This window comes from Oncorhynchus mykiss, chromosome 6 (assembly GCF_013265735.2).
Source record: "Oncorhynchus mykiss isolate Arlee chromosome 6, USDA_OmykA_1.1, whole genome shotgun sequence".
Lineage (NCBI taxonomy): Eukaryota > Metazoa > Chordata > Actinopteri > Salmoniformes > Salmonidae > Oncorhynchus > Oncorhynchus mykiss.
In genome coordinates this window covers 67109506-67128859 of record NC_048570.1, presented here as the reverse complement: position 1 = coordinate 67128859, position 19354 = coordinate 67109506, and the positions used below count along the sequence as shown (strand labels likewise).

At 50.0% G+C, this 19354-nt stretch overlaps 1 protein-coding gene across 4 annotated transcripts in view; it reads left to right on the top strand.

Moving 5' to 3' along the window:
* LOC110526399 (zinc finger homeobox protein 3) overlaps nt 1-19354 on the top strand; it is a 171362-nt gene that overhangs the window by 47797 nt on the left and 104211 nt on the right. For all 4 annotated transcript variants that reach the window (XM_036980762.1, XM_036980761.1, XM_036980760.1 and 1 more), the window contains exon 2: nt 16701-19190. In XM_036980762.1, the coding sequence (XP_036836657.1) occupies nt 16737-19190 (2454 nt within the window). In that variant the 5' untranslated portion in view covers nt 16701-16736. The remainder of the gene's footprint in view (nt 1-16700; nt 19191-19354) is intronic.

The window sequence follows — 19354 nt, the reverse complement described above, 5'->3', positions numbered from 1 at the left end:
GTAATGAAGGAGACCCTGGGAGACCCTGGGTGATGAGGGAGACTCTGTGAGACCCTGGGTAATGAAGGCGACCCTGGGAGACCCTGGGTAATGAAGGAGACCCTGGGAGACCCTGGGTAATGAAGGAGACCCTGGGAGACCCTGGGTAATGAAGGAGACCCTGGGAGACCCTGGGTGATGAGGAAGACTCTGGGAGACCCTGGGTAATGAAGGCGACCCTGGGAGACCCTGGGTGATGAGGGAGACCCTGGGAGACCCTGGGTGATGAGGGAGACCCTGGGAGACCCTGGGTGATGAGGGAGACCCTGGGTGATGAAGGTGTGTGTGTGTGTGTGTGTGTGTGTGTGTGTGTGTGTGTGTGTGTGTGTGAGAGAGAAAGAAAGCGAGAAGCACAGTAAGCCTTCAGGCCTTTCCCCACGTCTCCCTCTCCCTGAGAGATGCATCTTTCATTGGTTTGTAGCCCCTGATCCTGCAGCTAATTACTCAGCAATGTAAATTACAGTAGGGCTGAGCTGAGCCCTGGCCCCTACTGGCCCTGTCCATCAGCTCCCTCTCTCCTCTCTTTTCCCCTCCCAGCTCTCCTCTCCTCCCATCCCTCCACCCTCCCCTGTAGCTCCCAGCTAAACAGAACAAGCCACATCTTAGTATACACCCCTCTCTGAGGGAACCCGGGAATAAATCCCTAGCAGATGATATTTTCTTTACTCTCTCTCTCTCCTTCTCTTTCTCACTCTCTCTCTCTCCATCTGAACTGCTTACTCCCTGCACCGCATGTGAAGTTCAGAGTGAAAACATCTTTGGTTAATATTTAACTGCTAGGTCCTGGGGTAGATGGGTGGAGAGCGGAGAACTAGGCTAGTTGGACACACACACACACACACACAAACGCACCCACAGCGGCTCAGTGAAAATGTGTGTCTGTTCTCTGAGGAATGTGTGGGTTCTCTTCCAGCCTTTGACCTTCAGACCCCAGCCTGACACGTGACTGAGATTCTTCAGCTCTGTAGAGGGCTGCAGGACACACACACAGACACAACACACACGCACTTTTATCTAGCCTGTCTGAAATAGAAGACAGTCACTCGGGAGCAGTAGTAATACCCTGCACTGTTCCCACAGCCCTCCCCAATGAGATAAGACTCAAACCACAAACAAATAAAGAGCATTGAATTGGCTATAGGTGGACGACCAGTGACTGTTCTAAGATGGTGCTGGGGCTGTAGTTCTCCCTGTGGAGCGTGGGGGCTGTAGTGTTTCTCTCCTCGGCTCGGCTAGCTGCGCTCGGCGGGCCGCCCAGCTGGGAGCCAGATGTGGCAGGCATGTCATGTGGTGCTGGAAGGCAGGAGATAAGAGAGGCAGGGCCCGGTCTCTGGTTCGGGTCTGCTCCGCAGCGGTTCAACTAGATGTTGCGGTCGGTACGATCTGAACTTTGACAGGTTGTGTCATGCTTAATGCCTCACTTCCCAAACACAGCTCAGTAGGGCTGATTTATATCTAACAGGTGCTGCAGTGGGCAGGCAGTGCAGGGAGCGGGATGAGAAGAGTGGTGGAGAGCGAGAGGAGAGGACGGCATGTGGCCATTTCATTAAGGCGATAGAGCCAAGGGGAACAAGGGCTACAGTGTGTGTATGGAGACGAGGGGCAGGACTCTGCTCTTTCTTAAACACAGCCACAGTCCACGGCCCCTCAGCTTGGCCTGCCTGGCTGGTTGTCACTCCACCCGCTGCCTAGATCAAGTTTGACGAAGAGAGGGTGAGGAAGAAGAGGGGTCTCAAAAACACTTGTCATGCTTCTCACAATATCAGACTGTTTTTCTTCCTGTCTCTCTGTTTCCTCTCTCTATCTCTGTTACCCCCCCCCTCTCTCTCTCTCTCTCTCTCTCTCTCTCTCTCTCTCTCTCTCTCTCTCTCTCTCTCTCGCTCTCCATTTCCTCCCTCTCCCTCTCTGTCCCCCCTCTCTCTCTGTTTCCACCCTCTCTCTGTACCCTCCCCTCCCTCCCTCCCTCCCTCCCTCTCCCTCTCTCTCTCTCTCTCTCTCTCTCGCTCTCCATTTCCTCCCTCTCTTTCTCTGTCCCCCCTCTCTCTCTGTTTCCCCCCTCTCTCTGTACCCTCCCTCCCTCCCTCTCTATCTGTTTCCCCCCTCTCTCTGTACCCTCCCTCCCTCTCTCTCTCTGTCCCCCCCTCTCTTTCTCTGTACCCCCCCCCCCCCCTCTCTCTCTGCCCCTCCCTCCCTCTCTCTGTACCCACCCAGAAAGGCTGAGGGACTGTGAGTGCATTTCCAGCCCAGGCATCAATCTCTGAGCCCTGGCAGCCATCACAATGCCCAGCTTGTCTGTGAGAGTTGACGTGCCAACAACTTTGATCGTCTTATGTTTTGCAGTGCGGTGTCGGATTTCCCCCCAGCCTCCTATCAGAGCCCTGTGGTGTCCTCCTCACCCCTTCTCACCCCCCACTGTCTCCCTGCTAGAGGGATCACTACTGAGAGACGCCCTCACTCTCTCCCTCTCTTCCTCCCTCCCAGCTCCAGTAGCAGTCCCAGGGGTCCGTTCTCCACCGGTCCTGATACATAGATGGATATTACCCCAGGACCAGACCAGAGCAGAGCAGGCATCCCAGGCCGTTAGGACATTAGCCAGATGAGACTGGTCCATTGTTTAGTGTTTTGTTTTATGAGCGGGTCATTCTGTCTCTGCTGTTGGCAGTCAGTTGTTCCCACCCTGGGTATTGTGAGTCAGGTCCCTCAGGAGGTCTGGGGCTCAGCTCTGGCCTGTTCTGGACTGCAGTGGGCTGCTGGGCCTGTCTGTCTGGGAATCCCACAGCTCCTCAGCCATCTTGAACACAACCCAGCTACATGGTTTGGTATGGTTACATTAGGAACGCTTGTGAATGAGTTCAGTTCTGCTTTACTCCTTGAATTGTCTTCGCATAGCTGCAGTTTTCTGCGGAGACGGAAATGTAGTTTGATGTTCTAACACTCCTGAACGCAGAGCGGCGAGGCTTCTTTCAGCACCGCCCTGCAGGCCACCTTGTTACACACTTAACAACTTGTTTTCTCTTTGTGTTTTTCTTCCCTCTTCCTATGTTGAGAGTTCCTAATCGCTGCTCTGCTCTGAAGGAATGCGCGTCACCTCTCAAAGTTTAACTTGGCTTCTGTCCTTGTAGACCATGAGGCAGGTTCTGAACCTTTTCTAACACGGTGATTGCATAAAGATATGATTTATGAGTGTTCTGTGTATAAACCGCCACTGTTAACGATGACGTGTACCATCTGTAGGTAGACAGGTGCTGAATGGCCTTCACTCCAGAGACATATAGTCCCAATGCACCTTCTCATAGTTCCAACCGCAGTATCCTCCCTCCCCTGACTTTCATCATTTAAATGAAACTAGACAAGAAAATGGCAGATGAAAATGAAAGGGATCCGGATATGACGACTGTAAATTCAGCTGTCATCTCCTCTTTATTTATGTCTCCAGTGAGAATGAGCCTGGGTAGCCTCACTAGTCTGGGAAGCTGCATAGCTCCTTGTAAAAATAGCCTGTCACTAAGTGTGAGCACGGGTACCTAATTGGAGCTGTAGTCCCGTGTTGAATGAGAATAGCCAGGCATTACGCGCCAGTGGGATCACTAGTGCATCTCTTTAATTTTCCCTGGCAGTCCTAACTCCCACTCCTGAGTTTTTCTTTCAAAACGGAGCGGCCTTCACATTTCTGGCTAACTCTAGGTCTGTTCTCTCGTCTTTGTTTTCTCCAAATGCCCGGACGTTGAGTGTCCCAACACTCCTCCTTCGCTTCCTTCTATTTAAGCACAGGACACATTATTCCTTTAACTTTATTAACGCTCCATAATTCTTTAAAGGAGGGGAAAGCTGCAGAAATTAGTTCTCCCTCGAGGTTTATTGTTTAAAACAAGCACAGCTCTTTCCCAGCATAAGAGCTTCAACTAAGCAGTAAGGAATTCAGGCCTGGCCTCATAAAATAAGTATTTGTGTACCGGAAAGTTTTTCGTTTTTTCTTTCCAAATCTTTGTCATTAATGACTTTAGCAAATGTGTAGTGCAGAGTGAATGGAGAGGCTGTGCAGGGTCTTCAAAGGAACCCTCTAATTATTTATCCAGGATATCCCGCTCTAGAATTAGAGGCTGGGTCACCATTGGCTTTCATGCCATTTTTCTGCAAAGAAATAATTTCCACAGAATGCTTTCACTGGGACACCCTCTAATCCCTACTCTGCTATCTCTCTCTCTCTCTCTCTCTCTCTCTCTCTCTCTCTCTCTCTCTCTCTCTCTGTGTGTGTGTGTGTCAGTGCTAGTCTGCATGACTATGTGTCTTTCATTCTGATGTGTGGAAAGAGATCGTAGTTTAAGTGTCCATTCCTTAGACATCATTCTCCACACATTAGGTCCAGGTCTCAGCTCTCACCCCCAGACAGCTGTCACCTACTCAGGTTTCTTGGTCATTTTGCCTTCGCATACCATCTAAAGGGTTATCTTATCACCCTCCTCAGGTTTAAACTCTTAACAAAACACTGGGCCTAACCCGAACCCCCAGTCTGTCTGGTGGCACTGCTTCAGCCATTGTCTGCTAGGCCTGGAAGCTCTATGTAACCATCCAGCTCCCCCTTCATTGTCCCCTTGATATCCTTAAATACCCCTGTGGGTGGACCATATCTGGGCTTCCCTGGCCTTCATATAGCTGGCTTATTGTCACAGCTTAACCACTTGTGTCTATGTAATATACTAAAAGGTATGAGGCCTTCCCTACTAGTTTTGCTCAAAGCCCCTCAACAGTCCATAGCTGTGTTTGTGTGTGTGTGTGTGTGTGTGTGTGTGTGTGTGTGTGTGTGTGTGTGTGTGTGTGTGTGTGTGTGTGTGTGTGTGTGTGTGTGTGTGTGTGTGTGTGTGCATGGATGTGTTGGCGTGTGTTCCGTGCCCCTTCAGGGTGTTCCAGAAAGAGAGTGTGTCCCTTTAAGAATGCTCTTCTGAGAATATTTGTCTAATTCCAGGTGCCAGCGATCCCTGTGTTTTACCAGGTGCAGGCCTGGATCATTACTAAGGTATTTGTTTTCCAGATTACATGGAGCGGCCCAGGATTAGAGGCGCGTTATCCCTGTCCCCCTCTGTCTGTCAGGCCCTGATCCCCAGTGTGGGGCCTGGCTGCCTGTGTCCTGCCTCAGTCACACTGGAGGCTAGGCTAGGCTACACCTGGTTCCTGGTGCTGTTAGGGATCTGTCACGCCACAGCCCAGAATAACCGACCTTCCAGCCTGGGCCACTGTTGGCTGTAAGGGTGGTGGAGGAGGAAGGACAGGAGCTGTCCCTGTCAACAGAGGCTGGGTATGCTGATCAGACTTTCACCCAGCCGTCCTTAATGGGACGAGAGGTAGTGTGGTAAGGACTTTTCCTTGTCTGCCCCTATCCCCTCAATCCCTGGGGTTTAGGATGGGCCGGACAGGTAGAGGGGGGTAAGGGCCTGGGGGGTAGCGGGGGTCAAGAAGTCCAGTCCCAGTCTCCAGTAGCTGGACAGCTGAATTCCTCTCCAAAACGTTTGCATAGTGCCTTTGCGATTATGATAATAAACAGTTTTATCATCGGCCTCCCAATCAATAATGCGGCTTCTTAAGGTTTAATATTTCAATGGTATTGATTATCTTAACAACCATGTTTGTGGTCGGCTTGCCTTAACTGCAGGCCTGCAGGACAAATTTGAGTGTGTGTGTATATGTGGGGGGGGGGGGGGGGGGGGGGGGCTACAACAAAATGTGATCTAGTTGATCAGCAGTTGTACTGCAGCTTTTCCTATTACTGTTTAGCATGTAAAGACACCCTCAGATCAGCGCCTCATCTCTAAGAACAACTATGTGGGATCCTATCCTCTCTCATTCCATTCAGCCCTGCTCTATACATGGCTGCCTATCGTTTGCAAGCATCTAAGCGCCCATAACATTAAAACAGTCCTGCGCTTCTCGCGGTCAGTCCTCTTTCCCCCCTTTCCACCCTCATCCTGTTGCAACCAAATTAAATGGACTGAGTGAAAACAGAGAAGTTGATGGCTCCAAAAGCCCTGTAGTTAGCACATTTAACTTCCATCCTCTCTGGAGAGAAGGCCTGCTTCCCTCATATATAAACAGGGGGAGATTTTATAATTAGTGGAAATGAATAGGCCTTGGGCCTGGCAGACTTTCAGACCTTGGGCCTGATCAGGAACATCTCCCCCTTTCCCCTCTCACCTTTGTTTGGAATGGTGAGTGTTGAGTGGAGGAAGCTTGGACTAGAGAATTGTCTTATCTCTCTCGTTCTCTCTCTCTGGGAGTCTCTTCTAAGCTGATCTTCCCAAGAATGGGTAGTCATGATGTTGTCTGATTGATTAGTGCCAGACTAACCTTTCCACTGGGCTCTGGAATGCCCCCTGTGTCCCCGTGCATTCCCCCTAACCTCAATGAGAAAATCGTCACAGCATGCTATGGAATAGGAGCACTTTTTATACAAGACCATCACTAATCAGTCAACTTAGCCTGCTTGTCTGTCTGTCTGAACTGGGGTAGAGAGGGTGGACATGTAATTAACTGATCAGCCTGGTGTTTGTGAGCCTCTGGTAGCAGGTAAAGGAGGGCCTACACACACACACACCTTGGATCACTGCTATTCTAACTTCCGCGACGCATATAAGGCCCTGCCCCGCCCTCCTTTCGGAAAAGCTGACCACGACTCCATTTTGTTGATCCCTGCCTACAGACAGAAACTAAAACAAGAAGCTCCCGCGCTGAGGTCTGTTCAACGCTGGTCCGACCAATCTGATTCCATACTCCAAGACTGCTTCCATCACGTGGACTGGGATACGTTTTGTATTGCGTCAGACAACAACATTGACGAATACGCTGATTCGGTGAGCGAGTTCATTAGAACGTGCGTTGAAGATGTCGTTCCCATAGCAACGATTAAAACATTCCCAAACCAGAAACCGTGGATTGATGGCAGCATTCGCGTGAAACTGAAAGCCCGAACCACTGCTTTTAATCAGGGCAAGGTGACCGGAAACATGACCGAATACAAACAGTGTAACTATTCCCTCCGCAAGGCAATCAAACAAGCTAAGCGTCAGTATAGAGACAAAGTAGAATATCAATTCAACGGCTCAGACACAAGAGGTATGTGGCAGGGTCTACAGTCAATCACGTCAGTCTACAGTCAACCGACGTGAGGAAAACATTTAAACGTGTCAACCCTCGCAAGGCTGCAGGCCCAGACGGCATCCCCAGCCTCGCCCTCAGAGCATGCGCAGACCAGCTGGCTGGTGTGTTTACGGACATATTCAATCAATCCCTATCCCAGTCTGTTGTTCCCACATGCTTCAAGAGGGCCACCATTGTTCCTGTTCCCAAGAAAGCTAAGGTAACTGAGCTAAACGACTACCGCCCCGTAGCACTCACTTCCGTCATCATGAAGTGCTTTGAGAGACTAGTCAGGACCATATCACCTCCACCCTACCTGATACCCTAGACCCACTCCAATTTGCTTACCGCCCAAATACCGCCCATCCACAGACGATGCAATCTCAACCACACTGCACACTGCCCTAACCCATCTGGACAAGAGGAATACCAATGTGAGAATGCTGTTCATCGACTACAGCTCGGCATTTAACACCATAGTGCCCTCCAAGTTCGTCATCAAGTTCGAGACCCTGGGTCTTGACCCCGCCCTGTGCAACTGGGTACTGGACTTCCTGACGGGCCGCCCCCAGGTGGTGAGGGTAGGCAACAACATCTCCACCACGCTGATCCTCAACACTGGGGCCCCACAAGGGTGCGTTCTGAGCCCTCTCCTTTACTCCCTGTTCACCCACGACTGCGTGGCCACGCACGCCTCCAACTCAATCATCAAGTTTGAGGACGACACAACAGTGGTAGGCTTGATTACCAACAACGACGAGACGGCCTACAGGGAGGAGGTGAGGGCCCTCGGAGTGTGGTGTCAGGAAAATAACCTCACGCTCAACGTCAACAAAACTAGGGAGATGATTGTGGACTTCAGGAAACAGCAGAGGGAACACCCCCCTATCCACATTGATGGAACAGTAGTGGAGAGGGTAGTAAGTTTTAAGTTCCTCGGCATACACATCACAGACAAACTGAATTGGTCCACCCACACAGACAGCATCGTGAAGAAGGCGTAGCAGCGCCTCTTCAACCTCAGGAGGCTGAAGAAATTCGGCTTGTCACCAAAAGCACTCACAAACTTCTACAGATGCACAATCGAGAGCATCCTGTTGGGCTGTATCACCGCCTGGTATGGCAACTGCTCCGCCCACAACCGTAAGGCTCTCCAGAGGGTAGTGAAGTCTGCACAACGCATCACCGGGGGCAAACTACCTGCCCTCCAGGACACCTACACCATCCGATGTCACAGGAAGGCCATAAAGATCATCAAGGACAACAACCACCCGAGCCACTGCCTGTTCACCCCGCTATCATCCAGAAGGCGAGGTCAGTACAGGTGCATCAAAGCTGGGACCGAGAGACTGAAAAACAGCTTCTATCTCAAGGCCATCAGACTGTTAAACAGCCACCACTAACATTGAGTGGCTGCTGCCAACACACTGACTCAACTCCAGCCACTTTAATAATGGGAATTGATGGGAAATGATGTAAAATATATCACTAGCCACTTTAAACAATGCTACCTAATATAATGTTTACATACCCTACATTATTCATCTCATATGTATATACTGTACTCTATATCATCTACTGAATCTTTATATAATACATGTATCACTAGCCACTTTAACTATGCCACTTTGTTTACATACTCATCTCATATGTATATACTGCACTCAATACCATCTACTGTATCTTGCCTATGCCGCTCTGTACCATCACTCATTCATATATCTTTATGTACATATTCTTTATCCCCTTACACTTGTGTCTATAAGGTAGTAGTTTTGGAATTGTTAGCTAGATTACTTGTTGGTTATTACTGCATTGTCGGAACTAGAAGCACAAGCATTTCGCTACACTCGCATTAACATCTGCTAACCATGTGTATGTGACAAATACAATTTGGTTTGATTTGATTTGACAAACACACACACACACACACACACACACACACACACACACACACACACACACACACACACACACACACACACACACACATGCTCCTGCTAACTCAGGACCCCCCTGCTGTGTTGTGGCGCATGCTGTGCCTGCTCTGTGCACCAGGTTGCCTGGGGGCGAACGTAGGTTTTTGCGGTGTGAGCATGATTGCCCATCTCTGATTATACATCAATACCTTTATCCCAGAGATAATTTATGCATTTACTGAACACAAAGCTTTATCTAAACGAACCACTGGGGACAGCGCATGGAAATAACACAGCGCCGACTTCCACTATGGTTTGTTAAAAAGAAAGATAGCTCGCGGCTGCAGTAACGAGAAGTTGTTTTTGTAGTTATTAAAACAGTGTCTTCTCTGTTTCATTTTCTACCTGACACTTTGCAGAAACTCGCATGCTACACCGGAATCTGGAGTCCAAGGTCACAGATCAGTTAAAAATGACTGTGATTGCGTACAATGTTAAAACAGAAGAGTGGCTTTTGTGCAAACGGATCGCTTAACAAAAACAACACAGTGAGGAAAACCAATGTCTAACAGTATGCATTTTTAATCTAAATGTATTCAGTCTGCTCCCCCTCTCCCTCTCTGTGGTGTGAGTGAGATGATGTGAGGTTTCTCTCATTTGTACTCCCAGTCTGCCACAGCTCAACGGCCCCCCCATGCTGCCTGCTAATTGGCGGGAGACTGGGAGCTTCCTGCTGTGTGTTCGCTGCTTCCTTTCGCTTTGCCACCCCACCAGTTCTTTCTCCACAACTGAGTAATTAACCCACAGCTAATGAACTACTTCTAATTACACACCACTGTTTCCATCGCACCCTCCAAAAGTGAGGAGACACTCTGCCGCCACGTTCCAATCCCTTCTGGAAGGCTTTGAACCTACCTGGTCTCTGATTGCCACTTTGTTCAGACTGTCAGGAGCTACATCACAGCCCTGTCACTTTGTTCAGACTGTCAGGAGCTACATCACAGCCCTGTCACTTTGTTCAGACTGTCAGGAGCTACATCACAGCCCTGTCACTTTGTTCAGACTGTCAGGAGCTATATCACAGCCCTGTCACTTTGTTCAGACTGTCAGGAGCTACATCACAGCCCTGTCACTTTGTTCAGACTGTCAGGAGCTACATCACAGCCCTGTCACTTTGTTCAGACTGTCAGGAGCTATATCACAGCCCTGCCACTTTGTTCAGACTGTCAGGAGCTACATCACAGCCCTGCCACTTTGTTCAGACTGTCAGGAGCTATATCACAGCCCTGTCACTGTTCAGACTGTCAGGAGCTACATCACAGCCCTGTCACTTTGTTCAGACTGTCAGGAGCTACATCACAGCCTTGTCACTTTGTTCAGACTGTCAGGAGCTATATCACAGCCCTGTCACTTTGTTCAGACTGTCAGGAGCTACATCACAGCCCTGTCACTTTGTTCAGACTGTCAGGAGCTACATCACAGCCCTGTCACTTTGTTCAGACTGTCAGGAGCTATATCACAGCCCTGTCACTTTGTTCAGACTGTCAAGAGCTACATCACAGCCCTGTCACTTTGTTCAGACTGTCAGGAGCTACATCACAGCCCTGTCACTTTGTTCAGACTGTCAGGAGCTACATCACAGCCCTGTCACTTTGTTCAGACTGTCAGGAGCTACATCACAGCCCTGTCACTTTGTTCAGACTGTCAGGAGCTACATCACAGCCCTGTCACTTTGTTCAGACTGTCAGGAGCTACATCACAGCCCTGTCACTTTGTTCAGACTGTCAGGAGCTACATCACAGCCCTGTCACTTTGTTCAGACTGTCAGGAGCTACATCACAGCCCTGTCACTTTGTTCAGACTGTCAGGAGCTATATCACAGCCCTGTCACTTTGTTCAGACTGTCAGGAGCTATATCACAGCCCTGTCACTTTGTTCAGACTGTCAGGAGCTATATCACAGCCCTGTCACTTTGTTCAGACTGTCAGGAGCTATATCACAGCCCTGTCACTTTGTTCAGACTGTCAGGAGCTATATCACAGCCCTGTCACTTTGTTCAGACTGTCAGGAGCTACATCACAGCCCTGTCACTTTGTTCAGACTGTCAGGAGCTACATCACAGCCCTGTCACTTTGTTCAGACTGTCAGGAGCTACATCACAGCCCTGTCACTTTGTTCAGACTGTCAGGAGCTAAATCACAGCCCTGTCACTTTGTTCAGACTGTCAGGAGCTACATCACAGCCCTGTCACTTTGTTCAGACTGTCAGGAGCTACATCACAGCCCTGTCACTTTGTTCAGACTGTCAGGAGCTATATCACAGCCCTGCCACTTTGTTCAAATCAGTTCGCCTCTGTTGTGCAACACGGAATGGATTAAGAGAATTTTCAAGGTTCTATTTCGAGTCCATGAACAAAGGAGGCAATTGATACTACAAATTCAATTTGTCATACTTTCTCTGGCCAAAGAAAAGCAGTGTAAGAGCTGAATGGTAACAGGCATTAATGCTGTAATACAGAATGGTCTGCATACACCAGCACACCTCCAGGGTGTTTTATTGTGCCATATAGTAGTCAGCAGGGCCATTTTTGACCCAATCTTGATCTCATTCCAGAATTTTGGCAGGAAATGTTTTGTAACTGCAGTGATGCATGCTGGGAATTGTAGTTTGGCCCACATCCTCTCCTCAGAGCCTGGCACCTGAAGGTGTAGTGGTTGTGGCATGACAGATGCAGCATGCCTCAGATAGCCCTGCTATCAGCTCCTTGATGCACAGTACTCCCAGCCACACTACACTGATCCCCTCCTCCCTCCTCACCCACCAATATACTCCCCTCTCTCCTACCCAGCCAGAGCCCCAGCCTCGGTCTTGACACAGACACGGCTATTTCTGTTCCACAGACTGATAGCTCCAACTGAAGATCATTGATTTTACGGGAAGCCCTGTTTACAGACTGAGTGCCATCGACCTGAGGTGACTTTTTGCCTCCTGAAGTAGGAGCAGCACTGGAGCATTCTTGTGTCTGTATTATACACTCACAGGGAGGAGGAGGAGAGGTAGGAGGAGAGGGAGGAAGTTTACAGTACACAGAGAAAAGACAAACACTGGCCTGATTTGAAACACTTTGATGTACTGTGTTAGGAATCATACTTAATTAGCACTGTAACATATTCTGTTAATTGTGTAAAAACTAATTGGCCTAGATGTAGGTACTGTATATAGTAGAGAAAATGGGTCTGGGGGTGATAGGGACAGCCGGTGTAAGGCAGCGAGGAGGAGAGAAGCAGCCTGTGCCTCAATGCAGTCCCTTAGGAAGATCCCACAGTCTAAGGCTTAGGGATAAGGGTAATACAGGGGCCTTATGTTGGGCATTACCATGGACTTAAGGTAAAGAGTGAGATGTATGCATACATACATTGTTGATTAACTGGGGCAAGCCTTGGAGAAGAGCCCCTGTTCATTCTGCCTGAGGACTACAATGGTTCCCCCATCGATAAGCACGTCCCCTGTGCAACATCAAAGGCCCTCCCTGATTTATCAATAAGAAGCCTTCCTTCCCACATTTTCCTGTAACTTGCTTAGCATTTACACCATTGATTTTCCAATAAGCACCCATACCCTGCGGTGGCTGGCCAGGCCGAGGCTCTGTGAGATGGCTCAGACTCACACAGACAGCCCTCCTGAAGGACAATGGGAGATGGAGGGGGGTGGGGGTGGGGGTGTAGTGGCTTTTTGGGGGGTTCATGAGGTGAATGAAGGGGGGGGCTATTTTTATTTTTAAAGGTATCCCCTCAGCTAGCAATGTTGGGTTCTAGGTGTAGATGGATGGGGGTGTTCTCAGCTGGGGCTGGGCCAGAGTTAATTCCCCAGGAGACCCTAGTTCTCCATGGTCCTCTGGAGGCCTGGCCCCCAGGCAGGTGATTGTGCATGCTTATAATCAGATGGATCCTTAGCCTTTAATTCCTCCCTGGCTTGGCCGGTAAATCCCACATAATGAAAGGGCCCATAAATAAAAACTTATCTCATTTTCCATCCCTGCAAAATGACAACCAGACCCACTCTCTGACAGGGTTCATTAGGACCTGGGCCCTTTCAATAGGCTCAACCTTATCTGCTTTGTTAGGATGGGGGGGAGAACATAATGCTTTTTATGCCTCTAAGTCAGAGACAGGAGAAAAGAGGGTCTGGCATTTGACTTCTATAGAAGAGGTGTGAGGATTGGTGGGAGGACTGCCCCCTATGGCCAGGCCCTGTGTAGTGTGTATGGACATGCTCCCTCCCTTTCTCCCAGAGTCCAGGAATCCATGCTTTTCTTCCCTCTGATTATCTCTTATTGTGAGTTGAGGCTTGTTTTGGCTGCTTATTGTTTGTCTCTCAGCCCAGTGGGCCCGGTGAGGGAGGGAGAGAGACAGAGAGAGTGAGAGATGGAGGGGGGGGGGGGGGGGGGGGGGGACAAGGACAGGGTTGGAAAGCACAGGCTATGGCAGGAATCCTGTTGTTTTCCTTTAGCAGCAGCTCAGATACCAATATGCAAAGGAAAAGTACAAGTCATTTGCATAGTACAGTACCTAACCTTGGGCATTAATGTTAACATACTGTACTGCAGGTACTACCTTTACTGGCATGATTCATCATTTTAATGTGTGGTTATTATAGCACAGAGACACTTTGCCCCATACTTCCCTCTTTGCCCTTCCAGCGCTCCTGTCAGTCTGTCCATCTCCCTCATTTAGTGCCTTTGAAAGATTCAAGCTTTTCCTGCTCTAAACAGGTGTCGCTTAGCGAGCAGACCTCCTGAAGACAAACAGGGAGATAGCTTTGTATCAGCCGGCCCATCTGCGACTCTCCGACTCCAGACAATCCCATTGCACATCAGTAACCACTACAGGTTATTGAATTAGACCATCTTGATTTTAAAGAGCAATCCTGTTTTCTAGTAAGCAGTGGACACGCTGAGCTGGCTCAGGCCACGGCTCAGCCTCCATCACTGGCCAGCGGTCATCCTCCTCTCCTCTCCCACTCTAATTGCTTTAGACACATTACAAGGGCATGATGCTAATAGATGCATAGTGCACACACATACAGTTATACAGTAGCTACATGCTAGCACTGCTGTTTAGACTCTGAGAGCCATAGAGGGATATTGGACAAAGAACTGGAGAAATGTAGTGAATGAGGGATGTAAAGCAGTAGTTTAGGCTGGTGTGTTGTGTGTTTTTCCACCCCACCCCTCTGTGGGCTAGCTATGTGCCCCATGTAGCAGGCAGTGATGTGGGCACAGTGTTCGGGGTATGGTCAGGACAGGCAGTGATGTGGGCACAGTGTTCGGGGCATGGTCAGGACAGGCAGTGGAATCTGGAGGAGGGGCTGATGGAACAACAGATTACAGGAAAAGGTGTGAAGGAGATCCGTGTTCAGACAGGATGGGTGCTCATCTCATTGCTACTTCTTCTCATTAGACAAATCACCCACTGGAAAGTTTGTTCCTTTTTTTGTAGTTAGCTGCAAAATATGATCCAGGTGTCTTTTGTTTAATGAATACATTAGTTATTTGAATTGTCTGTTAGACAAGGCATGGATTTAAAAATAATAATAATAATAATTTGCTGTGGTTTTGTTTACCTCAGTCCATTTGGTTGAAATGTCTGCAGAGCGCCTAGTGTTCGTTCTCTTATTAATGGAGCAGATAGTAAATTCAGACTGACCTGGTTACTATCCCCTCTCTCAATATGGCAGCCAGCTACAAATCATGTCTGTCTGGATCAAGTAATCCTCTTAATAAGCCTACTATCTTTCATTCTGAATGCAAAGCAACAGAGAGGTCATCAGTGTGGCTCTGTCTGTGTGGAGTACAAACAATGAGAGCAGGTGGACATGGGCTGACACAAAATGGTTGCCTACCTTCACTGTTTTCAGTGGAAGATCCTGCAACTACTACACCTGCCTTGCCTTCATTTACGCTCAGATAATGCAGTTAAACATACAATATGGGGTTTCTTATCAAACCAATTATGTGCATTAATCACACCTGATTAGAATTCACTCCTCCAGTCGGGGCATACGGTCTTAACGGTTATAATTAGCAAATCCAGTCAAAATGTGCATGCTAAAAGTGCATGCTAAAAGACTTGGCCTGTTGTTTGAGTAGCATAAGTGCATATAGGGGGGGGGGAGGGGGGGGGGGGGTATTTTCTATCAGACATTAATGAAGAGCTAGGCAGACATTATCAATCTCTCCAGTGTGGGCCAGCCCTCTCTAGTTAATATGGTAGGGGGTGGGGGTAGAGACACACTGTCTGATCACTACAATTTGCATCCCTAAGTAAATAAGTAAATAAATCAAGTGGCGGCAGCGAATGTGCTAATCACCTGGGACATGGCGGCTGGGCTGAGCATAGTGCCGGGAAACTTTGCTCATGTAATATTCAGTACTGGCTGGGTTAAAGGGCAGGCCAGAGTTATTGGTTTCAGCCCGGTCGCCCCCCTCTAATCAATGCAGCCTGCATCCCTTTAATACAATTATTAGCTCAGCAGTATCTCGCGCTATCATTTTATCTCCTCGCCACTCTAAATTGCGGCCTGTGTATTGCTGGGCCACTGGTGCTCAGGGCATGGCCAGCTCCTGAAAGCACAGCTCCCATTTATTCTTTCAGAGGCAGAGGATGGCTGGAGTGTTTGAAGCCAGGCTGACCGAGGAGGTGGATGCCAGATCTAAACACAGCTGCATTTCAGACCCAACCCAGATGGTGTATTTTGGGCTTTACTGAAAACATTGCCTTTTTTCCTCTCCTCCTCTTTGAGAGAGTGTGTATGCGAGGATACAAGTAATTACCTGCGTTGCATACTGCGTTGTGTGCACTCAACGAGAGAGGAGTGGGTGATGTGTTTTTCTATGCATGATTTCTCTTATTTCAGTAGGAAGGGAGAGGGCTGTAAAATGGCTGTGAAGTTATCAGCAGTACCCTTCACTTCTTCTCTAGTTATGTAAATGTATCATGTCCTGATGGGTGGTTTCTCTGTGTCTAATTATCGCACAGTGAATCTATTTTATCCATTAAGTTAGGCCTGTTTCTCCCTCTTTCTGACTGGAAGTTAATTAAAAACGGATGTAGGATTTGGAGAATGTAAGATTAGGGGTGTTGTTTGGAAGGTGAAGATAAAAGATGGTAACTTCCTGAAATGGCAGGAAGATGAATCGTGGGACGACTTATTAGTGCTCGTCTCAGGTATTGTGTTTAAGTACCTAATCTAACATAATGAGCCCTCTGTCATTTACCTAATTAGATCTCACACTTTTGGCTCTCACCCGATGCACTATACATTAAATGTGTTCTTCTCGCCTGGGTTCTATAGATAGATGTTCCTTTGAAGGTGCTTTTTATCCCCCTTTACGTGATGAGAGCATTAGGGGAGGGTAAAATATGGAAGTACTTAGGATGAGAACAATGCTATGGGTTATGATTATGAAAGGAGTTCGTACAAGCTCAGGGAGAGAGAGTACATATGTGTGTGTCCTTGTTGATAACCATGGTCCTTTCATATATGCATTACCATTAGAGTCTCTTACCAATCTCTCTCTCTCTCTCTCTCTCTCTTCTCTCTCTGTGTCTTCAGGCCTGGATGCGATGAACACCTCATGTAGGCATCAGCATGGACAGCTGTGAGTCTCCCGTGGTTTCTGGGACAGACGATGGGCTCGGCTCCTCCACCACCTCCCAGCAACAGCAGCAGCAGCATTACCCTCTGCAGACCTGGAACGATCACTCTAACTCGCAGGTCCCTCCCAGCAGCCAGCCCTCTTCCCTGGAGCCCCTGTCTCTCTCTGCACCCTACCCCTCTGTGAGAGAGCCACAGCAGCAGCAGCATCCAACCCGGACCCCACCCCTGGCCCACAGCGACAGCTCCGCCTCAGGCCAGCTGCACCCCAGAAGAGAGGAGCTCAACGAGGAGCAGGAGGGAGTGAGCTGCGGAGAGGAAGAAGAAGAATTGGAGGACTTGGATGAGATGGAGATCGACAGCTGTTTCCCAAGTCTGCAGCCCTTCCCCGGAGTACCCATAGCTCCTGGAGGAGGGGGCATGCCCACGCTGCTACGCCAGCAGCCCAACCGACGAAGGGGTGTGGCGGAGAGCGGGAGTGAGGAAGGAGAGGAGGAGGAAGAAGAGGAGAACAGTGATGTGGAGAACCTGGCTGGAGAGATAGTCTACCAGCCGGACGGCTCAGCCTACATTGTTGAAAGTCTCAGCCAGCTGATCCAAAGCGGAGGGGGTGCTGTGCCCGGCCTGCTCCCCACAAACTCTCTCCCCGTGGCGGGGAAGCTGGGGGAACCTGCTGCGACCTCATCCTCGGTGTACCCTCAGATCATCAACACGTTCCACATAGCCTCGTCGTTTGGGAAGTGGTTTGGTTCCTCAGACCAAGGTTTCCCCAATACCTCCACCCTGGCAGGCCTCAGTCCTGTCCTGCACAGTTTCCGCGTCTTCGATGTGCGGCACAAAAGCAACAAGGATTACCTGAACAGCGACGGGTCTGCCAAGAAGTCCTGCGTATCCAAAGATGTTCCCAACAACGTGGATTTCTCCAAATTTGATGGGCTGGCCCTCTATGGCAAGGGAAAGCCCATCCTCATGTGTTTTCTCTGCAAACTGTCCTTCGGCTACCCGCGGTCTTTCGCCACCCATGCCGTCCACGACCACCGCATGACCCTATGTGAGGACGAGAGGCGGATGCTGGGGGACAATAAGGCGTCTGCCATCATCCAGGGCATCGGGAAGGACAAAGAGCCCCTCATTAGCTTCCTGGAACCAAAAAACAAGAGCTCTCCTGTGCCGGCGCCCCCCACCATGGTCCCCATGAACTCTGGCCAGAGCTTCTACGGCACTTTCAGTGGGGTCCACCTGGAGGCAGGGAGCAGCAGTGGGGGCAGCGAGGCCCTCCTGAATAAAGACTCTGACTCCTCTGGCCTCCAGCAGCAGCAAGGCTCCCTCCTCGCTCTGGGGGGGCTGGGCAACCCCAAAGCACCTGCTCTTACCTCAACCCCAGGCCCTGCCAAAGACTCCAACGCCCTGCCCAAGCAGGGAGGGAGAACAGAGGGGCCTGCTGGGAAAGAGGGGATCCGCAGACGGGAGCACGGGGACAAGGAGGGGCGAGAAGGCAAGGTACGCTTGGCTAGCCAGGAGGGGGGCTCGGAAGAAGAGGAGGAACTGTTATTAGAGGAAGAGGAAGACGAGGTGGAGGAAGAAGGAACTCCGCTGGCCTGTGTTGGTAACAGTAGCAGTGGCGGTGGAAAAGTGGGGGAACCGGCTGTATCAAACCAAAGCATTTCCAAATCTCCTTTATTGATGCCTAGTAGCGCTCTCCAGCCTACTGCCTGCCCATCTGCAGCCAGCCCCACGCTCAACAGCAAAGCCCCAGCTTCCACTTCCTCTTCCTCTGTCAGGGAAGAGTGCACGGCGGCAGACGGTGGGGGGAGGACCTCAGAGCTCCCTCTGAGCTTTAACTGCCAGGGGCCCACTGTCCCCATGGCGATGGCAGCTGCAGCCAGCAGAGGGAGCGAGGACGTCGCAGCAGGCACCTCCTCACCTCTGGCCTCCAACGCCTCCGCCGACGAAAGTGCCAATCGAGATAGTGCCACAGCTCCTGAACCAAATGATTGCCCGGCAGAGGGAGAGGAGGACAGCGGAGCCCTTCTGCACCATCACCACCTACACCATCACCACCACCACCTCCACCCCTCAGCCCACACCCACTCTCACCCACACCCCCACCCAGGGGGGTCCTGTGAAATGGGCGGTGGCAGTGAGTGCCCTCAGAACCACGGGCCTGGAGGAAGTGGGGTGGAATGCCCCAAATGCGACACCGTCCTGGGCTCCTCGCGGTCCCTGGGCGGGCACATGACCATGATGCACTCGCGCAACTCGTGCAAGACACTCAAGTGTCCCAAGTGCAACTGGCATTACAAGTACCAGCAGACCCTGGAGGCCCACATGAAGGAGAAGCACCCAGACTCCGGTGGCTCCTGTGTGTACTGCAGCAGTGGCCAGAGCCACCCGCGTCTGGCCCGAGGAGAGAGCTACACCTGCGGATACAAGCCCTTCCGCTGCGAGGTCAGTACTTCAACCTAGTCAGTTGAAGATCCAACCTAGTCAGTTGAAGTACTGACCTCAGCCTAATGACTAGTATACTGACAGGTGGTAGGACTTTGAATAGAACTTTAGCACAATGTGAAATATGTTGATATGTTGACATGTTGACTGATATGACATATCAA